The sequence below is a fragment of the Carya illinoinensis genome, chromosome 15 (genome assembly GCF_018687715.1).
Source record: "Carya illinoinensis cultivar Pawnee chromosome 15, C.illinoinensisPawnee_v1, whole genome shotgun sequence".
NCBI lineage: Eukaryota > Viridiplantae > Streptophyta > Magnoliopsida > Fagales > Juglandaceae > Carya > Carya illinoinensis.
Window position 1 is genome coordinate 37,438,365 of NC_056766.1, and position 24,368 is coordinate 37,462,732.

The 24,368-nt window shown below is 35.5% G+C and overlaps 3 protein-coding genes across 4 annotated transcripts; 2 read left to right on the plus strand and 1 right to left on the minus strand.

Annotated features, from left to right (window-relative positions):
- The first annotated feature begins 1,608 nt into the window (after window positions 1-1,608).
- LOC122295482 (peptidyl-prolyl cis-trans isomerase FKBP17-2, chloroplastic) lies at window positions 1,609-3,396 on the plus strand. The gene is made up of 3 exons (XM_043104520.1): window positions 1,609-2,071; window positions 2,770-2,814; window positions 2,883-3,396. Exons 1-3 carry the CDS (start codon window positions 1,689-1,691, stop codon window positions 3,235-3,237), a joined length of 783 nt encoding a protein of 260 aa, XP_042960454.1. The 5' UTR covers window positions 1,609-1,688; the 3' UTR covers window positions 3,238-3,396.
- A 1,741-nt stretch (window positions 3,397-5,137) lies between these two features.
- Window positions 5,138-9,302, plus strand: LOC122295930. Of its 2 annotated transcripts, none has more exons than XM_043105206.1 (10): window positions 5,138-5,294; window positions 5,395-5,464; window positions 5,737-5,804; window positions 6,029-6,090; window positions 7,065-7,146; window positions 7,287-7,520; window positions 7,869-7,997; window positions 8,082-8,143; window positions 8,229-8,345; window positions 9,044-9,302. In XM_043105206.1, exons 1-10 carry the CDS (start codon window positions 5,244-5,246, stop codon window positions 9,090-9,092), a joined length of 924 nt encoding a protein of 307 aa, XP_042961140.1. In that variant the 5' UTR covers window positions 5,138-5,243; the 3' UTR covers window positions 9,093-9,302. The 2 variants fall into 2 exon arrangements, with proteins under 2 accessions (XP_042961140.1, XP_042961141.1); XM_043105207.1 differs by having other exon boundaries at window positions 9,050-9,302.
- A 1,390-nt stretch (window positions 9,303-10,692) lies between these two features.
- Window positions 10,693-23,582, minus strand: LOC122295929 (golgin candidate 2). Its single transcript, XM_043105205.1, has 10 exons — window positions 23,405-23,582; window positions 21,914-23,032; window positions 19,446-19,556; window positions 19,237-19,296; window positions 15,723-15,780; window positions 15,306-15,358; window positions 14,991-15,083; window positions 12,363-12,488; window positions 11,374-11,421; window positions 10,693-11,242 (listed from the first exon to the last, which is right to left on the minus strand). Exons 1-10 carry the CDS (start codon window positions 23,456-23,458, stop codon window positions 10,895-10,897), a joined length of 2,070 nt encoding a protein of 689 aa, XP_042961139.1. The 5' UTR covers window positions 23,459-23,582; the 3' UTR covers window positions 10,693-10,894.
- Between the last annotated feature and the right edge of the window lie 786 nt (window positions 23,583-24,368).

Below are 24,368 nucleotides of genomic sequence, written 5' to 3' on the forward strand. Positions count from 1 at the left end.
TACTTGGCTTTAAGGATTAGGTGACCATGCCTTGTGGTCCGCCGGGGGGGGGGGGGGGGGGGGGGGTGGATATCCTCCAGTAGTCCATTCCACCATGCCCCAGCGTGGCTCTCTGGGGGATGCATTTAATGCGGCGTGATCCTCTTTTTCGTCCTAGGGTTCAGTCCTGTTGAGATGACGTGTTCCTCCTGCCTTTACATCGGGGTGTGTTTCTGGCACTTCTTGGGTAGTAGACTGACCTTTGATTCGAGGCTCAAAATCCTATTAATCGAGTCAAGAGCTCTTTAGTTGGGTTGACAGATGGCTTGGCCAGTATGGGCCCCTGGGTATTGGGCTCAGCCTCTAGGCCTCTTGGTCAGGGGAAAAATCCCCTAACTTGGATGAAATAATGGAAATCTATGACTAGGAGGGCTAATGGGTGACAGATCCAATGTAACAAAGGGTGGAGGAAGGGGATTTCAAGGCAGAGTACGATGGAGCTTGGCAAGGCAGTGGCGAAAGTGAGGCTTAGCTCACGAGTTGGGTGATTTTGAGGGAGGAGGAGGTCGGGAATGGGAAGGGGAAGGCCTGGGGTGGTCAAACGACCACTAGAACTTGACTGAGTGCAGCGACTCGCTGCAGCACTCTAGAAAAAATCTTTCCTAAAAACTACAGAATCGCAGATTTAAGGAAGGGGAAGATGAAAAGAGGAGGCTTGAGGGAGGATGAGAGGCTTGGAGGTGAGTTTCAAGTGATGGAGACACGGCATATTTATAGGACATGGGTTAAGGCTTAGTGAACGCAATTGTGGCTACAATAGGTGGTGTGGGATGGTGGCAAGTGACGAGCAGAGGGCAGTGACGACAAGCAAGTGATAGCGACGGCGAGCAGCTGCCATGGCCAAAGGCCCCAAGGGTTCAGAGCTTGAATGGTGTCAATTAGTGGAAAGGGAGGGTAGCGACAAGCATGGGCAATGGCCAAAGAAGAAGCACGGACCAATTAACAAGTGGTGGCAATCTGCTGGCAGTGGGAAAAGGCGTTGTAGGCCTTGGGTTGAGGGAAGAGGAGGGAAGAAAAAGAAAAGGAAAAAAACGGAAAAAAAAAAAAAAAAAAAAGAGAGAGAGAGAGAGAAGAGGAAGTCATGTGGTGTAGGGGGAAACTAAGGACCCCTTAGGGTTTTTCACCCCTTTGAACCAAAATGATCTGTTTAAGGGGAGGAAAATTTGGTTTTTCTCTATGCCTCAAAACGGCACTTTTTTAGGTGGGGGAAGGGGTTGGGCTTCATGCACATGGGCTGGTCTCGAAATCCACTCATTTCACACTAAAAAAATTAGTCCAACTCAAATGAAAATAAATGTACTGCACACAATTAAGCTCACTCAAACGAAAAGAAATACATGAAGTTTGTATATTTGAAACTTGTACAAATCATATAGGTTTTCTTTCAATTCCTTTCTTTATCATAATATCCATGCATATTTTTAAGGGGAAAAAAGAGTAGAAAATGGCCTTATCCATTCTATTCTAATCAATACCTATTATTTCATATTTGCTTTCCACTGCCCAAAAATTTAAACACACCCATCACATTTGTGGATAAGGTGGGGACAAATCCTACTTACTGTGAATATGGCATGAGTTTTCTGGCTCATATGAGTCATAGCTCGATCGTATCTTAACCAAGCTTTCTATTTTCTTCTGTGCTGAAAATGGCTACCAATATCTTTGGCTCTCCACCATTTCTCTCCCACCCCCTCGCAAAATCTCACTTCTCTTCATCATCACAAACACCTCCTCCTCCTACCCCCCCAACTCCGCCTTCCCAACCTCAATCTGCCACACCATCTCCACAGCTAAGTACAACTTCATCAGAGCAGCAAGCTCCAGCCTCAGTTCAAGTTCAAAAACAGAAACCCACTAAACGCTCCGCTTCTGCAACCACGGCTGAATCCACCGACTGGATTGCTTCCACCTTAACCAGGCGGTTCGGGCTCGGTGCAGGCCTTGCATGGGCTGCTTTCCTTGCTGTTGGTGTAATCTCGGAGCAGATTAAGACTCGCCTTGAAGTCTCCCAACAAGAAGCAGAAACCAGGTGTGTTTTCTGACTGCTACTCCTCACAAAGTTTTTCACATTCTGGTTGTAAAATAGTCCTCGCACACTCCTTTGCCAGCAGTTCTAGTGAAATAATTTTACATTCTTTGCTTGTGTAGAATTAGTCATTTATCCTTTCCTAGCTTTTTAGAGACCTAGAAGAGGTTCTGGAATTGATCAAATTTCCTGCAATTTTTCTGGATAATTTTTGCAAGTCTTGAAATATGCTTTTTAGTGTATAATTCGGGGCGATTGTGACAATTCTAGTTACAGTAATGCTGATCATTTAGTCGGCGTATTGCCTCTGTATATTGGTAACCATGCTGGCTTGCTTTAGATGTATTTGATAAACGTCTGCAGGCAACCGAAAAAACAAACCTTGCTATAGATCAGCCTGTGGTTATAGGACCCTCGACCTTACCCCCAAAGCCAATGCTCAAATTCTGGCAACATGTCAAGATTTATTTTGTAAAATGCTGATGTACCAACAATTCAATTTTAACCTTTTACCATTAGTTCTTCACAATGTGATGGAAAAGCTATGAGCATCCATATTTAAAACAGGTGCTATCCCCCTCACATTGAGTGATTGGATGACTGAAATCCATCGCCTATGATCTTTATATGAAAATTTATTCAAACTCTGTGTAATGTTGTCCTTTAAACTGCAAACAGTAACCAAAGTTTATCTTCTGCAGAAATGTTGAGAAGGAAGAGGAGGTGGTCTTGCCTAATGGCATAAGGTAAATTTTTTCATTGTCCATAACTTGACCTCTGAAGTGCATACTTGTCCTTATCTTACTTTGGTCAGGTATTACGAGTTGAGAGTTGGCGGCGGTGCTTCTCCAAGGCCGGGAGACTTGGTTGTGATTGATCTTAAGGGAAAGGTAGAGGGCAGTGGAGAAGTGTTTGTGGATACATTTGGTGGTGAAAAGAAACCATTGGCTCTTGTGATGGGATCCAGGCCATATAGCAAGGGAGTGTGTGAAGGAATAGAATATGTTCTAAGATCTATGAAGGCAGGGGGGAAAAGGAGAGTGATAATTCCTCCAAGTTTGGGGTTCAGGGAGAATGGAGCAGAGTTAGGTTCTGGTGTGCAGATTCCCCCCCTTGCAACTCTTGAGTACATTGTAGAGGTTGAAAAAGTCTCCATTGCTCCGGCTTGAATTTCAACATCATTATGAGATTCTGGCTTAGTTTAAATGATTTTTGTTGTTCTTTCTTGTTTATAATACCCACTTGGATCATTGTTTATCTTTTCCTTTTGGCTTCACTAGGTTTAAATTAAACCTACCAATAAACACAATAAAATTCTTTTTTTTCTATGATAGTTTTTTTTATTGATTTAGTAACAAAGTGAGATGTAGCACTTGCATTAAATGAAATATGGTTGCTGAAGCTTTTTATGTGAAGGATTTCCACTATACATCCAATGTCCTGCCCAAAAAAAGTTCATCGCTTTAATTATAGTCTTGGTTTCCATAAAAACAAAATTACAAAAATAAACATATCATCTTTCACAAAAGAGAAATACTTTAGGGTTTTGATTGAAACTCTAATTTTACATACATAAAGTATTTGAAATACAATTAGAAATTCACACAAATCACAATGCAATATCCATAGCACACAAATCACAATCCCATCCTCTATAGTTCAACCCAATGAATCATTGAAAAACTAAAAATACGCTCGGAATACTTACAAAACGTAGGAGAGAGACGCCCAAATAGGGAGTTAGCTGCAAACGGTGACGTGAGGGTATGAGAGCGAGAGAAAGGGTAGAGAGAGAGGTCTATTGCTATAATGACAAATAATTAAATTAATAAATTTTCTTTTTAAATTAATGTAAAAGAAATATCAATATTATCATGTCAATGATGTCACATAAATATTGCGCTCAGAATATATCAAGCAACAAGACTAAAGTGATGTTTAGGGAATGAGAAGAGTAGAAATTTGTGAATAATAATAAAATAATTTGTAAATAATAATAAAATAATTTAAATTAAAATATTTTATTAAGTCGTAAAAAATAGAGAGAAAAAATAAAATAAAAATATTATAAATTTAAAATATTGTTTGAATAATTTCTTAAAAATAAAAGTACGATTGAAATTGTTTCAATTTCTATTTTCTTGGTCATATATGGAGAATCATTCTTGATCTAAATTATTATTAATTATGAAGAAAAATCCTTATTTAGTAGCGTGGAATACTATTCAAACGATGAATCTTGTAAAAGGTTTTTAAGTTTTGTTTGGACCCGACGTGCTGAAATCTTAACCACACAAGTCTAGTGGAAAAATAAGATAGCACGTACACAGCCACAACCACACCCACACCCACACCCACACCCTTTCTTCGTTGAATAGTAAAGTAAGAAGATCAACCCAAACACAATATGTGGTAGGAAACTGTATTATTAGGTCAAATGCTAAATGTCCCATGACATTATTTTCTCCTTTTCATGTTTGAGATTTTTGTACTCCAACATCTTATGAAAAACAAAAATAGATTTATAGAATTAACTTTTTTACAAAACAATTCCTTTAGATTTTCCATTCGTCGATTTTTTTAACCTAAGTACTTGTGACGATTTCTCGTATTGTCGCGTGACAAATTTTATTTTCATACTAACCATTGAGGGTGGCCTAGGTTGGCCATCCCGTGGTGGTCGAATTCTAGCCACCACATAGATACCATACTATGGTTGTTTCTATTCTTTATCTCGCTTAATTCTTTTTAACTATAGAACTTTGATCTTATTATAAAACTTTATTCATTATTTAAAAAATAATAATAAAAAAATCCAAAATTTTTCATAATTATTTGCATGCCTTCTATTAATATTGATGGATGAAAAAAAATGATAGGCTTACTACTCTCCTATTACTGTTTTACTACTTTTTAATTATTTCATATTCTTTAAATATATTATATATATATATATATATAAACTTTATATATTAAGTAAATAATTCAGGAATTAGGTGAAGATATTTATGAGTCTTGGAATGTTTTATTTTTATAAATATTATCTTTTTATTAAATAAATTTAAATGATTTTAATTAAAATAATGAATCAAATATAATAAACTGAAGCAAACAAACGCAGGCAGCATTGTAGTAGCAGAGGGATAAGACTAGCGGAAGAGAGAGCGCCATCCTCATGGGAACCGTTCTCGACTCCCATTTCTTGGGCTTCACTGCCATTGTCACTGTAAACTTTCTCATCTCTGAAAGTCTATGCTTTTTCTTGACTGCCTTTAAAGTGTGAGTTTTTTAGTCTTGAAAACTAAAAAGAGAAGTTGATATTGCAGGTGGTGTATCAGTTATTTTTCTTTATAGTCACAGCTCTTCTCAGATTCGATAAAGTCACTGATTTTGCCGGTATCTTGTTCTTATTCTTACCATCTACGGTTTTCGTTGCTTTCTGGGATTTAAATTGGCCAATTTTTAATTAGACAAACAATTGGCTCCTAGTTTGGTTGCTGAGAAACGGTAGGAAAACGAAAACAAAAATGATAATGAATTTGATATCTTGCTGTGTTTGAACTTTTCTAACAAAAGACAAAAAATGATGGGAGGGTTGTCTACCATATGATCAGCTCAGCAAGTTAAATTTTAATTCTATCTTCTTCTTTTTCTTTTTTAATTTCCAGGAAGCACAAATTTCATTATAATTGGGGTATTGACTCTGATTCTGAAAGGGTCATGGAATTTTAGACAGGTAATAATTCCTGGCTTTAATTATGCATGTATGTACACAATCGTGATTGGTAATGGAATTTTAATACATGTTTATTTTCGGATAAATACTTGTTCTAAGGTTGTGCTTTGATAAATAGTTGGAAGTTATATTTCTTAAACGCACAATATAGCTGATCTGGTCCAGTGTGTTATTGAACTTGAACACTCACTCCTTATGTGTTGCTTTGCTGTTCTGTTTTTCAGGTAGTCTTGACTTTGCTTGTAGTGATATGGGGTCTTCGTCTGGCACTGTTTCTATTAATGAGGTATGATCAATGTAGCATTGCATAAAACAATCATCCTATTTCGTTTTCATTTCTTCGATGAAATTCTTAACCATTTTCCTCTTCCTCGGGCTTTGGGCATTTGCTTTGTTATGTTAGTCTAACATTCTTTTTTCTTTTCCCTGGTGCATTGACACCTGCTTAGTTTGGAGTATAGTGGTGGATGCAGAACTTATGAGCACTTCTACACATATTTGGGATAAGTTAGAACACCACAACACCAACCCCCCCCCCCCCCCCCCCCCCCACACACACACACACACAAAAAACCCACGCGGGTGGAAACAAACTGCCAACTCAACCTCAAACCCCCAAATTAGGACTCATGACAACTCACCTCCCAAATCGAACTAGTTTTTGCAGATGGCCCCTTGGATCAGATTGCGTCATTAATGCGAGATAAAATAAATTCATGAGCTCTGTTATTAAAAAAGTAACAAAACTGGCCCTCCAACAAAAATAAATAAAATAGTCACCTACCATGGGAGCTGTGGTTGTGGTTCCTATAGCAAATGTTTTTTTTTTTTTTGAGTGGAAAGAAATTTTGCTATTTTTATCATAGATGGGGGTAATATCATGATTTTATCCATCATTTAACGCCCCCTATGATTCAGAGCAACTCCTAACAATTCAATTTTGAGTGATAGCTTTTGGGAGGGTTCTGTAATTTATCTTATTTAAGTATTGGGCTCTTTCCAAAAGTTCCATAATTGTAGTGTCTTCTCTTGTATACATCCATCTACATTGTTTGTTGGACTTAATTGTTGGTTCGGTTGCACCCATTTTGTGTTTTAAAATTTAGTAGATATCCTTACACAAAAAACCTCAACTTACCATCGTCGCTGCTATCACATAATCTTAACTGCCAAAGCTTGATGACATGATTTATGTCTACTGCAGCATCACCTAGATATTAACTTTATATATGATTTTGAGTTTCTCGTTGACATTTTCAGGATATTGCAGTGGGGGGAGGATAGACGTTTTGATGAAATGCGTGGTAATTTAGGAAGGTTGGCAATATTCTGGATATTTCAGGTTTTTAGCTTTCTCCATTGCCTTTTGAATTAGCTACTTTTTTGTCTGTTGGTGCCTTTATTTATGGTATAGCTCGTTGGCATGGTGGTTATTTGACGTTCAAAATATAATTTACCCTTTGTTTTTTCTCTTTGCTGAAGGCTGTCTGGGTGTGGACGGTTAGTTTGCCTGTCACAGTGGTTAATTCAAGCAACAGAAATCCATCTCTCCAGGCTGAGGACATAATTGGCTGGATTATGTGGTCTGTGGGTTTTTTAGTTGAAGCAATAGCTGATCAGCAAAAATTAGTATTCAAAAACTCCCCAGAAAATAGAGGGAAATGGTGCAATGTTGGACAATGGCAATACTCTCGTCATCCGAACTATTTTGGCGAGGTTAGTGCTTCCATTTCATTCAAATGCCATTAGTTCTGCAACTGGAGCCACATGCAGCTGTTCTTGATGCTTTTAGAAACGTGCAATGCCACTACTACCACGAATTTGATAGTTTAGATGATAAATTTATAAAACTTTTTGGTAGGTTTGAGGAGTCTGGTTCCATATATTTGCCTTTGCCTTATACATATCGCATGTTCAGAAAACCATTCCAGACGAATAGAACACGTATATGTATAAATCAATTATCAAAGAATTTTGTTGTTGTTGTTGTTTTTTTTTTTTTTTTTTTTTAACCTTGGTTTCATTTCTGTTGAATAATGGAACTTTGATGCCTATTGAGCTCAGATTCTCCTCTGGTGGGGAATTTTCGTGGCTTCCACACCTGTTCTGGAAGGTGCTGAGTGGCTTGTAATCCTTGGGCCAATTTTTCTAACATTGTTACTTCTTTTTGTCAGTGGCATACCAATGCTTGAGGTTTGTGTCTCCTTGCTTCTAACCACATTTCAATATTCACCAGCTCGAGAATCTGTTTATAATATGCTGTTTCAATTGAAACAGGAATCAGCCGATAAGAAGTTTGGGAATGTGGGTGCATATAGGATTTACAAAAGAACAACTAGGTTATGCTCATTCTTCTTCTGTTACTTGTTGTTTGAGTGAGGTTTGGAGGAGGAAATAACTGACCCCTAACATATTATGCTGCAGCCCTCTAATTCCACTTCCACCAGTGGTATATGGGAATCTGCCCTCATGGTTCAAAACAACGTTTCTCTTTGAATTCCCTTTCTACAGTCGTAGTCTTCCACAAGAAGAGCTAAACTGGTGAGACAAAAATTCTGGTTGTGATAAGAGTCTCATGCTAAAGTCTGAGTCTTTTTCTATCTTGGGTTTGTGAAGTTATCTATTTGCACCTTCAGATTCATGGAATATCTAACAATGCTCGATGTGTTTTGTATACATCTGTGGGGCAAATGATCCTGTAGCCGTATACCATTTTATATTTATATGGTGCATATTGCATATTGTCTTAGACTCTCTCTCTCTCTCTCTCTCTCTCTCTCTCTCTCTCTCTCTCTCTCTCTCTCTCTCTCTCTCTCTCTCTCTCTCTATTTTTTAACCTTTAGGTGTTCCTCTAGGCCTACTTCCTCTATGTTTTTGGATCTTCTCATCTCATCCGTTCGTGCTGCTCCCAATCTTTCTCTCATCTCCTTCCTTTTACCTAATGCTCTCAGCTCGATTTGTGAAGACTGACTGCAGTCCCTTGGAAATACTATCACAATTATAACGTTCTCATCAAACTTGGCTTCCAGACCAAACAAACAAGCAAAAAGAACATTTTAAGTTATATATGCTCAGTACCCTGTTTACAAGAACTCGAACGGAGATTTTGAATGGAATAATGATAGTCAATAGTGTCAAATTATGCTTCAAGGTTTTGGTTTTGGCTTTGCATTACTTTACTGTATTTGTGAACTTTGCCACTTTTGAGGTTGTTCTAAAGGGTTCATTATCTGTGCAAGGTATAGAATGAACCAGGGAGAAAGCGACAATGCATTGAAGATGCATTAGTGCTTGATGATTCTTTGACTTGCCAAGTTTCATTTCTTCGAGCGTGATGGATTATATAGTTTATTGTTTTTTCTCCTCCGTGACAAACTAAGATGAAATGGAATTTCATTTGGTTATTTTCAATTCAAGTATGATCTGTTATCCCCAAAAGGGTTCAAATCAAACATTATCATATGATTTGTTGACAATTGCGATCATTTAATAATTTCATCTCTCTCTCTCTCTCTCTCTCTCTCTCTCTCTCTCTCTCTCTCTCTCTCTCTCTCTCAATGATTATTTTTATCAGTCATTTCTTGGCCTTTGGGCACCTGGTTTTTCTTTCCAAAAGCTGCTGGAAGATAAGTCTCTCAGATGTGCTTAGGAATATGGCTTCCGATCATAACGCCTCTGTAAATGTGATCTTCCCTTTTGGATTTTCAATTCAATCAAATTATTGCAGGAAAACCGTATCTGCTTGATCGACAGAAGCACGAGCAAAGGATATCTTCTTTTTAGCTGTCATAGCTGTTTTCTCGATACTTGCCAACATACGTAGAGTTGGCATACGTCCCCACTGTTTTGAATGATGGATTTGTTCAATCAAGGCAATAACTTCTAGTACTCTATGATAATATTTGCTATTTTCTTCTACTGAAGGTACTGTAAATATTCTCATATAAGAAATTCTATTTATAAGTTGTGTAAATAAGCACAATGTGTAAAATGTTTACATAACATAATTTAATTTGGAAGAGAAACTTTATAACTTGAATTTTACAAAATCAATCTTACCATTTAAGTGATGTGAATAGTATGCTCTACACACTAATTTGAGAATAAAATAACTCATCATATATAGACACCTATCTTTATCATCAACCTTTTGTAGTTGTTATATTTTAAAAGAAAATTTTTCACACTTCACTACCATTTCACTATATCATATGATACATTTATCATCATGAAATGATCCTTTATTAAATGATTCTTTATCATCTAATAGTGATAAATACGTTACATCTTACATAGTGGAATTAAAATGAAACTAGAGAATGGTGTATAGCAATACTCTATTTTAAAATAGAAAACTTGTGCCCTACGAAAATGGAAAAGAAAAATGAGGCAGAAATTTGATTACACTTATGATATAATCATTTGAACTCATATGGAATTGAACTCATATGGAAAGCCAATATATTACAAGTGGAGTGGATAGTGTCGGTTCAGATTCCCTTTTATTTTAATGATGGAAGTGTCCTGTTATTAGTGGAGAGAATACAAATATAGTAATGTTATGTGCAGTCGTTGAATGCGCAAGCGCCACACAATCATTTTGAAAAAGAGTAGAGTTTTTCGTATGAATTATGTATTTACTCACTTTTTTTAACGAGATTACACGGCATTTGTGCACTCTATGACTACAAATATCATTTCTCTACAGAAAATGATGAAAGAAAGTTAACTAGGAAACAATTGTCCAACTTACAGAGAAATATATATATATATATATATAGGAAACTATTGCCCAACCTGTGCCCATACACTTCTGTCAATGTGGAATCTTAAGAGGAGAAATAAAAGAGAGGCGTTCATAGACCTTTCAGGGACTGGAGATAAGATATAGTAGAAAAATATTTTTCTTCATATTGATGTGAAGTAGTCACGTGTTGGTAATTACATGCCTCATAACATCCCTAAAGATACAGTTTTACAGGATGTTGGGGCCTAGAGGTACAAATGCACATTGTACACCCCTTGTAGTGAATACCTCCTAAAATCTGAGGCAATCAAATAAAGAACAAAAAGAACATTAATATTACAAATCAAATACCTGCAGTGCTATTGATGTTTTCCAAGGAAATGATGGCACCAGATCTGGCCCCGTTAGATTCTTGAGAATGTGACATTAAAATATAAATAACCCAGAAGTGAAGGAAGACAAGGTAAACCAGAGACCACACCTTCGCTCTGGAATTCCTCCTTAGAAATACCTCACCAGCCAAGAAAATAGCATCCAACTGCTGAAGCAACGATCCCAAGTGCTTCCTGCCTGAACGGATCCTGTCATGAAACATAGGCCCCAACTTCGATTCTGAAAGCGCCCACATTCCTGATTCCAAGTCCCTTGATGATGTACTGGACTTGTTTTCATCTAGCAACCTAGAAACCGCCTACAGAATGCATTAAGGTATAAAGTTCAAATCACTACAATTGTTTATGTTGAAATATGCAGTAGGAAATAAATCCTTTATTTATATATATATAGGTAGCAGAAGGAAATAACTCTAGGGCGACAATGTACCTCAATTCTGAAAAGAAGAGTTGCCTTCTCTGAGGAGAGGGCCTCAACCTAGTTCAACAATAAGAATTAAAATAATTAATGGCCTTTCTCAAAGCACTGACATTTCATTCTAATAAACATACTTCATCATTTCAACCAAATGCACCTTGAAACTATTGGTAGAAAGAAAATCAAACATGATGCTATTCTATGTAATTTGAGCAAGTCTTCTTTTACCAAGACTAAAACCAGATCACACTTAGTTCTAAATTAGCTGATCGCTGTGTTAAAGAGAAGCATAAACATTAGTATAAGATATGCAAGACGGGCCTGATCCCATAATGTAACATGCTGGCAACAACACTCGAGTTATGAAACAAATGTGCAATAAATCAGACCAGTAGCCTTAATAATAAGGAGACAGCCCTTAATAGAAAACCGGGAACCACAATCAGTTTCATTATAGATAAATGGGTAATTACACTTTCCACCCTAGCTACCTATATTTTTCAGTTTGCACCCTAGGCTAAAATCTGACCATTAAGATCAATGAAAAATCTACTTATCAAAAAGATCAATGAAAAATCTTTGAAAAAATGTTCAACATATTAAACCTTGGTATAATATACTAAGCATATTTTTTATGGTACGTACCCATGGGTCATGAGCATATTTTTACTGATCAACAGAAAATTTTATAGCTCCCAAAACTCAAATGCAGCTTAGCGGCACGGTATTTAAGGATGGAAAATGATAGACATACAACCCCTTTTTACAACCTTTTATATAACTATGTTTTAAATGATACATGTACAACCCTTTGTACAACCTTTTATACAAGCATGTTTTAAAATGGGGGTATTTATGTAAAGTGATGTTACTTTTATACCCCCATTTTAAAACATGTTTGGTTCATCTTTTATATGCCTTGAATTATCAAATGGTCCTATCCACCAGACCTTAATACTAGAATTCACCCTATGTATCATCAAAGATGTTTGCAGACAAACCTGGGCTTGTTTTTTAATTAAATGGTCGGTCAGCTGACCAAGCCTTCGCTTGAGCTCAATTTCTACTTCAGTTGGATCCTCCATCTCTTTCCTGGTTATTTCAATGTTTGCTTCCAGCATCCTTGCCTGGAATATAGATGCTGCTGTCAGTAGACAAGCTCAAATATATATATATATATTAAAAAAAAACAGTATCAAGATAGTGATCAAACTGAAGATAAGTTATGTCAGCAGTATATGTCAAAATATATGTAGAAGTAAATATAATTTTGAAAAACAATCAGAAAACCCCAAAAATAAGAATTCCTTTTCCAAATTGAATATGCTCTCTATTGGTTAAACCTAGATCTTAAAAGTAAACCCATAAAAATCCCATCAGCAAAAGTGTATACATCAGAAGAAAAAAAAAACTGGAAGTCATAGAACACTTTAAGGTGTTACATCAAGATAATCTCAGCATATTAGAGGTATGCTGAAAGCATTTGAAATAGAAAAGGACGCGTGCATGCTTCATCAGGCCAGTAAATTAATTTGCTAGTTGCATTCTCTTTCTCTCGAGGCAAAAGAACTGTGGCTCGGAAGATTTTGATGCAGAATACTTCGGGTATCTCTGCAAAAGGATTCCCAACCACTTACCTGGGTGTTCTTTTTACCCGGGAAGTGAAACATAAATATTTCACTATCTCAAGGACATTACCCAGAAAAATTATCACAAACCTAATTCTAATTCATGCAAAGAAGAATTTTAAACAATTTGTCAACTCCTGGGTTTTTTTTACCTTGAGCTGTTTTAGATTATGTATTGTTAACTGCCAAAGAGGGCCAATTTGTCACATGTGCCAGCTGCAAATTCTAATGGGTGTATTATACAAAACTGAAATGAGAGTACAGTTTATACGCTAACATTAGGGGTGAGGAAAGGTTACAAGGATAAAAGTAGCATGAGAGATATAAAGGAACCACCATAAGTAGAGCATGCATAAGCTGAAGAACCATTAGCTAAGGAACCCCTAGTTTGATAGACTAAATCTCTTTCTTTTGTTGAAACCAATGCGTAACGCAAGGGTAACATCATAAAATCACTAACATAAACACCTGGTAATTACAAGGATGTGACGGAGGGGCTACTTTCAATTTAGTTTCTCTGACCTTTGCCTGGAAGCAGCATTTTGCCATTTTATAACAAGGCTGCGGGGTTGTTAATGAGTTGGAGCTTTAGGCTATGATTCAAAATTCTATGGTAGTATACCAAAAGCAGAATTGATTATTGGGTTTCCATAAGGATTCTCACATGGGCAGTATATCAGATGTTAATCCTGTATCTTCTACAGATGGGACTAGTATTCAACAACAGAATCATACTTGATGATAATGTGTACAGGTGAGTGTGGGTTGGGGTAAAGGGAGAGGATGCATGTTGGTGTGGGTCGGTGGGTGTGGGTGTGGGTGTGTGTGCATGTGTGTGGCGCATGTATGCGTATACACGTGTGTGCGTACCAAATGATCATATTTCCTTTCATCTCCATAAAAACCTACTTTGATGGACCATACCAGAGTTAAGTGGTGAGGTGCTGGAACCATCACATCCCCAAGTATATATTTTTTTTATAGGTAATCAAGAAAATATATTCATAGAAATAGACAAAGCCCAGGTACAAAGGAAGTATACATGAGAAACACCTAGCGAGAGGTTACAATAGAAAGTAGAAGGTCATGGACATCCCCAAGTATATTAAAAATGAATAAATTACATTTTGATAAGCAAAATGAACAAACTACACTGGTAACCAAAAAGAGGGATAAGAGAATATGTCTTGAAATGTCTAGCAATGAAGGATATTAATTTTTTTTTATAAGTAGCAGTGAAGGATATTAATCCAATATTTCTATGCATGCATAAGTTTTCAAAACACAGGACATGGACCAAGTCTTTCCTCCATGAATACAAGTAGCCTTGTCTCTGGCAACTACAGTTTCCAAAACATGTCTTACAATGTTGCCCATACTATGTCATATCATCAATAGTACCCAGGCACCACGTGTCCCACATTAAAAAATCAAGAATCCAAACTTCAGTGAATTACTGGGCTATTAATATCACTAAGGTTTAAAAATATGACTTTCAGATATTTGCAAAGATCGATAAAGTTTGTGAATTGGATATTTTCTTCTTTAGATAAATATGGAGTCAGAGAATGCTTCCATGTAAACTAGCATTTGAGCCTCAGAACCAAAAGCAGCAAATCTCAAGTTTTTAAGATTTTATACTGCAAAAGATAGGGCCATAAGATGATGGTTAAGTTCAAAAGTTGTAATAACCACACTCAAAGCGTCATGCTTAGAAAAATGTAATTCAAAAGGTCTTCCACTGTAAAAAAAAATGGTAAAGCAGATAAAAATGTGTGCATGTGCACACATGATTTTATTGTTTCTATTCCTCCTTCTCTTAGCTAGGTCTCTCTCTTGTATACTGTCTGTGTGCTCATGCTTTGCTTACATTCTATTAATAAAATTTACTATTACTTATACAAAAAAAGAAGAAGTAATGTTTTCAACATCACAGAGCAAAGTCTTTTTAATTAGAAACAGAATTACTTTACCAATATAGCAAAAACTTGAAAAGCGAACCTTATCTTGCAATTTTGCAACTTTATCGGCAATGAAAGAATACTCTGCCTCAAGTATCTCTCGTTCAAATTCCATTCCTTTTGAAGCTGCTAACTGCAATGTTTTTCAGATTAAAGTAGATACTACAAAAAAAAGTCAAGAAATTCCTAACCCCCAGGGCAGTGGTCCCATTTCTTTCTCTACTCTCTCCAACATATACTTATGCGTCAAACATCACAGGAGAACATTTGTTTTTTATAAGTAAAATTTTATTGATAGTAAAAGGCATAGCCCAAGTACACAGGGAGTTGCATCACAGGCAGAACATAAACTCACTTGTTTTTTAGATGGTCCAGTTTGACGAGAATTTGAGATTCTTCTCCTGAGCTCTACAGGAAAATAAAAAAGTTCCAAGCGACAAGTTATCAATAACCCAAAATATTACTTATAAAAAAAATCAATAAGCCAAAATATTTCGAGCTTCACAATTTTATGTGCCAATTTAATAAAATCGAGTATTTTCATTGACCATTATTGAAGGAAAACTTGCCTAGGTTGTTCCATTAGACACTATTATTTTGCATGGCTCACATTTCATCCCTAAAACCCCTTTTTTTACCGGTAGAATTGCACAAATAACTAACCTTAGACCACAAATATAATAAATTTCTCTGTAGCTGAAGAAAAGAGAAGCAAAATCAAAAGGAAAAAGAAATTCATTCAGTTTTTTGCTCTGTAATTTGCGACGCATACCTTCATGGACTGCTTCTTTCAGTTGAATCTGTTGACGTAATTCTGCTACCTGATTAACCTGGTCCAAATGCATGCAAATAGGAAGTATAAATCTTTCTGCGCTTATTCATTGATTTGTTTGTTTATGATTTGAGACTTGAAACTCTGACTATCCTAATCACCACATTGCATTATCATCTGAGGCCAATGGTCTTAAACATTATACATATTACTGAAGCGAAAGTTTTCCAAGACAAAACAATGGGTAAAGGCTGACATGAAATGGATTTGTTACAAGATATATGTGGCCAATAATCAGAAAAAGAACATGAAGGATACGTCTCAAATAAGCAAAATTATACTAGTACATGGCCAGTTGTTGCTAGATATATATAATGATAAAAAGATAAAACACAAAAGACCGAGACATAAAAAAAAAAAAAAAAAAAATCAGAAAAAATATGATATTTAGAGATTAATAAATTACACTAAATATACAACATGACTGCATTAATAAACAAAAATAGAATTAAAAACAATAACAAAGCAAAAGTATAACTATTTTCAAGCATTTGGCACAACCCTATACATGTAATACTTCAAAGCTAAGAAAATCCAATAGATTCATATTCAAAAGTGTTGAGATATTTTGCAAATCATCTGGGAACAAAACTGGCATTAAAGAGTCACTTTTATCTGTGTTCATCCAGCCTTCTCTTTTAGTTTCTTTTATTGGCCAGATGGACATTGTGAAAAGCAAGAGAACATTTAGCCTAGAAATGCCATGCAAGAATTCAACTATAGCTTTTAAGATAGGAACTTGTTTTCAGCTTGCAAATTAATGGCTACAATATAAAAGTTTTCAGAACACTTAAATTATATGAATAGTCTTCTTTACATCAAATGGGTCAAAGGAATGGGCACTGCTTTAAAGATAGATAACGCTTGATAGGAGAATTTAGAGAATTTTTCTTTAGTAATTTGTGCATTTGGGTAAAGGCTCTTGTATTGAATGAAGATAATCTTCATGATTTGCTTTTAGGGCTCGTTTGGATACTAAGAATATCTCAGAATATATATATATATATTTTTTATAAGGAAGAATATCTCAGAATATCTATGAATAGTAGTGAAATAGTTTGAGTTAAGATGTTTTATTGGGTTTTTGGGAAAGGAAAGAGAAAAAGTTGAATGAAAATATTATAAAGTTAAAAAATTGTTTGAATAATTTTTTAAAATTATTTTGATTTGAAATTCAAAAAAGTTGTTTTTTTTTTGTGTTTTGTTTGGAAGTTTGGGAAAGTTGTAATGATTAGGTAATGATTAGATGAAAAAGCTGAAGATTTGAAATTGAAAAGTGTTTTGTGTTTGAGTAATGTTTAGAAAGGATATATCTGAGAATACTTGAGAACAGTTGTATTCCCAAATGGACCCTTAGCCTATTCTAGTTCCTAGCTTGCATTTAGGTGTTTTCTTTTCTATACTTCTTCTGTATTTGGGCTATGCATATTTACTTATCAATAAAATTCTCTTATTACTTATCAAAAAAAATATTTGCAGACCTGCAACTTCAGTTTTTTTTGGTATCTGATCAAGCAATTTCCATTTTCTAGTAAATACATATTTATTTACATCCCAAACTAGAGGTATATGGCAATTGTAGATTTCCCCAAGCAATTGTTACTTAGAGCATTAATTAAAGGACCTAAAACCTATGATTTTAAAAATAATCATATAAGATTTCTGAAGCATAATACTTGAGTTTTTAATGGCATGAGTGATATATGAGTTCACACAACAAAAGCAGTCCAAATCCAGAGAAGACAGTTATGGGAGTATTAGAGTTAAGAACAAAACACGTAACAAAACTTAGAAGACAATAAAAAGACAGGCTAAGCATAAAATTCGAAGTCATTAAAGTTTCCAAAACATTTTCTCATCCACTATCGTCAAAATTCTTCCAATAAGAAATTTGATTAAGACTAGAGGAGAGTATCGGCCAGTCTAGACCGGCAAAACCGACCGGACCAGCCATTTCGGACCGGACCGAGAGTAGGTCCGGTGGGTCTCGGTCCAAATTTTAGTGGACCGATTAGTTTCGGTCCTGTCTCAGTCTAGGGGTTTTTTACCCCGGACCGGACCGAATAATAATATATATATATAAAATATATTTTATTATTTATATAATATTTATAATTGTATATAATTAATTATAATTTTTATCTAACCTAATAGGTTAATATTTATAATTTTATACTAATACTAATATTTATACTAAGACTAAATTACTAATAGTCTAAATTAATACTAATATACTATTATATAGTTATACAGTATACTAATCATAAATTCATAATAACTAAATCATTATAAGTCTATAACTATATCTAATAGTATTAGTATTAGTATTAGTATTAGTATTAGTATTAGTATTAGTTAAGTTAATATCTAATATGCTAGTATTAGTAATAAGATTATAAGAGATTAAGAGTATTAGTATTAGTTAACTTCAAATCTTTTTTTTGATAAGCTAGTTAACTTCAAATCTAATATGCTAGTATTACTATATTAGTAATAAGATTATAAGAGACTAAGAGTATTGGTATTAGTTAACTTAATATCTAATATGCTAGTATTAGTAATAAGATTATAAGACTATAAGAGTATTACTCTTATTTAATAAATGAATATAGTATTACATAGAGTATTAGTAAATGTGTTGGGTTTGAAGAAAATGAAGAGATATAGTAAATTAGTAATACTAGTTATTAGTTATTATCTATTAGTACTAGCGTCATTACATATTATTAGTTATTAGTTATAATATTAATACTAGTGTATTATTAATTATAATAAATAAGTTAATAACTATTACTAATTTACTATATACTAATAGACTAATAGTATTAGTATTAGTGTATTACTAATATATATAATATATATATTAGTAACTTAGTAACTTAGTTATATGTATTAGTAATATATAATAATAGATACATATAACTAATAACTATATGTGATAATAGTATTACTATATCTCTTCAAACCCCATACATTTATTAATACTCTGTGTCATACTATATTAAATAATAGTAAAAATACTCTTATTATTAATACTCTATGTAGTCATATTAAATACTATATTACTAATACTCTATGTAGTTATAGTGATTTAATACTAACATATTACATATTAAGTCAACTATACTAATACTATTATAAATTTATACATATATGATATATTATAATTTATACCATAACTCTTATAATATGTTAATATATTGATATATACCAGTACTATATATTATAGTTAATAGTTATACATTAACATTTAAAAAAAAAAAGTCAAGGGTGGACCGACCGGACCGGACCGTCCCGGTCCTTACGGAGTTCGGTCCGGTCCAAGGTGGGAAAACCCTAGACCGAATAGGTCCGGTCTGGTTCGCAAAATCTCCCCAGACCGGACCGAACTCCCCCCTAATTAAGACCTCATGGATTGGATTAACAGTCATTTGAATCAAGAATTTCATCATACCTGCGCTTCAAGATTCCACTGCACAGTAGCAAGGGATCTTGCAAGATCAGCATTAGCAGTCTGCATGAACTTTTGACATTTAGTAACAAGAGTATGGCCTGATAACTGCAGTGCTTGAACTTTAATAAAGCAGGGAACATTTTCTACCATATCTAGAAGATATACCCTGAGAGAAAGAGGGGGGACAGAAAATGTAGACACCTATTTACCTCTAGTTTAGCCAATCTGGTAAAAGCCTCCCTTCTAGTATTACTATGCTTCTGTTTCTCAAAGTCAACAGCATCTAGCGTTTCCATCATAGTTGTCTGCAGCTCTGAAGCCTGAAGCAAGAAAGAAGATAAAACTAAGTATTTGCACGAGTTTAAGGAACATTTTGATAAATCTCACAAGCTTGTATATCTGAGAAAGAGAACAAAAGGATTAAAACATAAGAGGTGTTTTCCTGTGTAACTAGCAGTGGAGTATGCACAATGCATTTAATATGTCAAGCATGATTTGATTTACCATTGTTTCTGTGCTTCATTTTTTTGCAAGACAAAGGAGCTTTTAATAATCAGTTTCATGACTGACCTCGTCAAATGGGGCAGCAACTCAGGAAGGTTGTCAGGTCAGAGGTCATACCAAGCTCAAAATGGCATACCCATAATGCAACTCAATATAACGCCCCCCCCCCCCCCCCCCCCCCCTCTCTCTTTCTCAAAAAAAAAAAAAAGGAAAGCTGCTTGAAACTCTAAAAGTACTCTCTTTAGAAGTTCCAAAACTACATTAGCATCCAAGTATAGTGGATCCAAAAGTAAAAGGTTTATTGCCCCCAAATACAAACAGGATGAACCAAAAGAGGTTAAAAAGAGACATATGAGGAAAATTGCAGTATAGCTATGGCCTTCATTCAACAAAAATTACTCAAGTCCAAAGTCCTTTCCAACATCTTCCTTTCTTCATTACCACATAACCCTAACCCCTAGGGGTTGGTTCAAGTGGTAAACGCCTTGGTGGTATACTCCCTCCAGGTCTATGGTTTGAATACTCTAGGGTGCAAACAATTTCTAGGGGCCATTGGACTGGGGGAGCTTTCCCTTAAATTACTAGAGGTGCACTTGTGGGAAACTATTTGCCGAGGGCCTGTGCATCCCCGAGATTAGTTAGAACTTTGTTCTCAGACACCCGGTGCTAATAAAAAAAAATGGCCCTTCCATCATACTCTGTCATGCCCTTACAATCTTCCAGCAAATTATTCAATGGCATGCATATCTGTGTGCATTCTGTGTTTAAGTGCCTTTCTGGCTGCATAGTTATGCATATGTAATGTCTCACTGTATAAGGTCTGTGAAGGCCCGGGTCATGTCTTTGAGATTTCAATTCAAGACCTGAATCTGGAGTAATTAGCAGGTACTCCTGGAGTACAGACACATGGTACACCCATCCTATCATAGGATGCCATGTCAATTAAAATTAATACTTACATGGCATATTGTGATAGGATGAGACTACCATGTGACCATGCTTCGGGAGTACCTAATAATTTTCACTGAATCTCGAGCTGGATTAAGAGTTTTCACCCAAGATCAAGCCTGAAAACTGTAATTTAGCCCAATTGTGCATACACTGTCCTTGTTGCAGTCGTACATAGCGTCCTTACTTTAAACATAGTTACCCAAGTAAGTTTTCAGTTAGAAGTGTGCACTTCAATTATTTGAGTCCCTCTCGTTATATGCGTGTGGGTATATGCAAAGAGACACTTTCAACAAAAACTGGCCTATCTTTTTTGCCCTCAGAAGTATTTTAACTAGAAATGCTCACGTTATAATAAAATGTTAAAAAGAAAAAAAAAATTAATCTACAATATTGGTTCCTCTATGTGAAGTAGCACAATTTCTTTTTATTTCCTGTGTGTTTTGTCTCTATTCCCTTCATCTCTCCATTTTCTATTTTGATGTGGGTGAAAATTACAGTGCTAAAATGACATAAGAAGACGCTCTTTAAAGTGACTTGTCAGTGCACTTAAATACAGACACATTACGGTTACAGAGTATTTTGACTATACAAAACTGATAAGTGGGCAGTCCAGTGCAGGGAAATCTCTAACCTAAATCCACCCGGGCTCTCTATCGATTACCCCCAACTGCCCCAATTCCAAATGGAACTGCCACCCCAAAGGTTTCTTTAAAGTGTGATTCTGTAAGGAAAAATATGCTTCAACCATGTAGCCCCTAGATTTAAAATTTAAAACAAAATTTTCTTTTTCTATATTGAAATTAAATAAGTTATAAAGATAACTTGTATCAAGAGTTATTAACAAAAAGAAATTGTAAAAGACACGTACGGAGTTAATTTTAACTTTTGTTTGTTCTAGATTGACAATTTCTCTATCTTTTTGGGTGTCTCTCATATACTTAGTGTGTACAAGAGTTCCACCCATTTATTTTTAATATAATTTTATCAACAAAAATATGACGGTTGTATAACACGCAATTACATTTAAGAAATGATGCACTGTGGGCGTATTTTTTTCTTTATAAGAAAAAAAGGTGCATCACTTTTCATACTTTATGCCCATAAGTTGAAAGACCTAAAAATACTAGAACAAGAACAAAACACGTTATCAATGAAACTAGTCATCCATATAAAGACAACAAGTATAAGAATGACATTAATAACAAAGATGGGGAAAGGTTACCTCTTGTGCTTGTTGTTTAGCTCGTTCCTCTAGTATTTTCTCCAAGCTCTGCTTCTCCCCCTCCAATTTGGCAAACTTATTCTCCCTTTCTTTGATAGCCTCCACAGCTCTTGCTGCCATTTTCTCAGCCAGAATCTTCTCCCTCCTCCTCTTCTTTTCCTCCTTCTCGCGTTCACTTTCAGAGTCAGAAGTTGAACCTGAACCCGAATCTGAATCTGAATCAGAGCTCATGTGACTTGTTGAAGATGAACCTCTCTTTAAGTCATCAGAGACAGAAATTCTGGAGGCTACAATGGTTTCATGCTTCCCCCTTATGGTACTTCTCAACCTATCTTGAGCATTATCCAGCCCGCCCATCTTCACATCAGATAACCCATCAATTTTCCCCGAGGCCGACATCATTTCCATCGGTTGATTCTTGCTCAGTGACCATGACGAATTCTCTGAAGAAATTCCCTTAGGGTAATGCCCACCATTTTCTTCTTTTTTCTCATTATTTAGCTTTCCCACAAACTTCCCAGCTGTTCCGTTTCCAACACTTTCTTGCCTTTCCAAATACTTACCATCACTTTGCAAATCGACACTGGAAGTCCTCCCAGGCGAATCTGAAGAGCTACACTCTTCCCCATCACCTGCCTTCACATTTAACTTACTTTCTTCTCCCAACCTCCGTCCTGGCTTTGAACTATTGCTACCACCCTTCTGATTCCTCTTTACATCCGAGGGTAACAAATTCGAACCCACACTCCCCTGTCTCTTACCATCCTTCTTCTTAAACCCACGAATCACACTCCCCCCATTATTGCGATTGGCCGTAGAATTTGTGCTCTGATTAGCCGTACCAAGGAGTTCGGTCCAGTCACTATCGGTAAGCGTAGACTTAGGTTTGGGAGAGATTTTTGGAGCATTAGAAATATCTTTGTCTCTACTATTAAATGTGTTTAAATTTGGGTCACTACCCAATTTTCCTTGATATTCATTCTCCTCTGATGTTTTCTTCTTCAATTGATCCTTAAGAGGCGGCACAACCCCGCCGGGTTTTGTGGGCGTATCAAAATTCACTTCGTCCGCAGGAGGCCGTTCGTCCTTGCGAAGCGAGTCCGCAGCTTGCTGGTCGATCTGAATCGACCCCAACACAAAAAATACCAATATAATTACTAGACACAAATTTTTGAAAAATTAAAAAAGGCCTTAAAGATAGAATAATATATTTATTCATCCACAAAAGTATATACATATATATGAACGATATCATACTGCTGCATCTGATCTCTGAGAATATCGATATTTAGAAGCCAAAAACAACAATAAAGTCCTCGTTTAGAATCAGAAAAATGCTAAAACTAACACCATTATGCATTTACAAAAATTTTAGACACTATCAATTAACCTGCTTTTATTTTTCTTTGTTTTCTCAAGAATCAAACACAGAAAACAAAGAAAAAATAAGAAACGTTTCGTAACGAAGAGAGAAGAATGCAAAAGAATTGCCTGTTGGAGAATACTCTCAGCGGCTTTGAGTTTGGACGAGATCCAATTCGCCATGGCAGTCTCGCTTCAACTGGATTTCGAGTTTTCTCACAGAAAGAGAGAGATTTGAGAGAGTGTGAGTCACGCAGAAGGGCGCATTTTAGCGGAGCATTCCGTTGAATTGGAATGGAACTAATCCAACGGAAGGAGGATGCGAAGTGAATGCTAGCATGACGGGCAGTGACGAGGATATGTCATGAAAGCGCGCTGGTGGCCGTCGACTTGGATCACTAACGCTGGTTGATGCTGGGTCCCTCTAACTGTGACAGTGAGGTGAAGAAAGAGATCCGCACGTGTGACAACGCGGACATCGACCGGGCAACGAAGGCCTCGCACATGTATATCCAAAACAAAAAAGCTATTCGTTCTCCGTCTTCTAATCTCCTTATCCTTTTATGATACAATATTAAATAATAGATATATATATATATACTAGGTGAGAGTAACGTACAAAACACGTTTGTCTAATTTTATGAAATGATTATTTGTAAAAAATAATATATATTTTATAAAAATTATTGATGTCACTTAATAATTTAAGGCATATTAGAGAAAATAAAAAAATTAGTTCAAAGTATCATATAATCCAATACATGTTTATAACATCTATAATTTTAGCAAAGATGTATACGAAAAATTTAATAAAAGTCTAACACAAACGGTAGTTCAAAATATATATGTGTCGTTTGATGTTTGTATTATAATTCATCAATTTATGTCATCCTGTAGACAATCAATAGAGACAATATTGAAATTCTTATTTTGCTGTTGGTTGAGTCGATCAGGGACAACATAAAGTTAAAACATAATCTTTTTATAAAATTTGTGGTATAATATTTTCTATATATAGCATATATATAAATCATAAAATATATTTTGAAATTGTTGGCCGAATTTACTCTTTCTTGATTAGCTCAAGGATTAA

What these genes read in the sequence shown, in the direction of transcription:
- LOC122295482 (XM_043104520.1), top strand. Translation starts at nt 1,689, where the DNA reads ATGGCTACCAATATCTTTGGCTCTCCACCATTTCTCTCCCACCCCCTC. An exon ending in CAACAAGAAGCAGAAACCAG is followed by an intron (nt 2,072 to 2,769) that starts GTGTGTTTTCTG and finishes TATCTTCTGCAG; the next exon opens with AAATGTTGAGAAGGAAGAGG. An exon ending in GTCTTGCCTAATGGCATAAG is followed by an intron (nt 2,815 to 2,882) that starts GTAAATTTTTTC and finishes TACTTTGGTCAG; the next exon opens with GTATTACGAGTTGAGAGTTG.
- LOC122295929 (XM_043105205.1), bottom strand. Translation starts at nt 23,458, where the DNA reads ATGGCGAATTGGATCTCGTCCAAACTCAAAGCCGCTGAGAGTATTCTC. An exon ending in GAAAGAAGCAGTCCATGAAG is followed by an intron (nt 15,359 to 15,722) that starts GTATGCGTCGCA and finishes ATTTTCCTGTAG; the next exon opens with AGCTCAGGAGAAGAATCTCA. An exon ending in TAATTAAAAAACAAGCCCAG is followed by an intron (nt 11,422 to 12,362) that starts GTTTGTCTGCAA and finishes TTGTTGAACTAG; the next exon opens with GTTGAGGCCCTCTCCTCAGA.
- LOC122295930 (XM_043105206.1), top strand. Translation starts at nt 5,244, where the DNA reads ATGGGAACCGTTCTCGACTCCCATTTCTTGGGCTTCACTGCCATTGTC. An exon ending in ATCCGAACTATTTTGGCGAG is followed by an intron (nt 7,521 to 7,868) that starts GTTAGTGCTTCC and finishes TATTGAGCTCAG; the next exon opens with ATTCTCCTCTGGTGGGGAAT. An exon ending in CCACAAGAAGAGCTAAACTG is followed by an intron (nt 8,346 to 9,043) that starts GTGAGACAAAAA and finishes TATCTGTGCAAG; the next exon opens with GTATAGAATGAACCAGGGAG.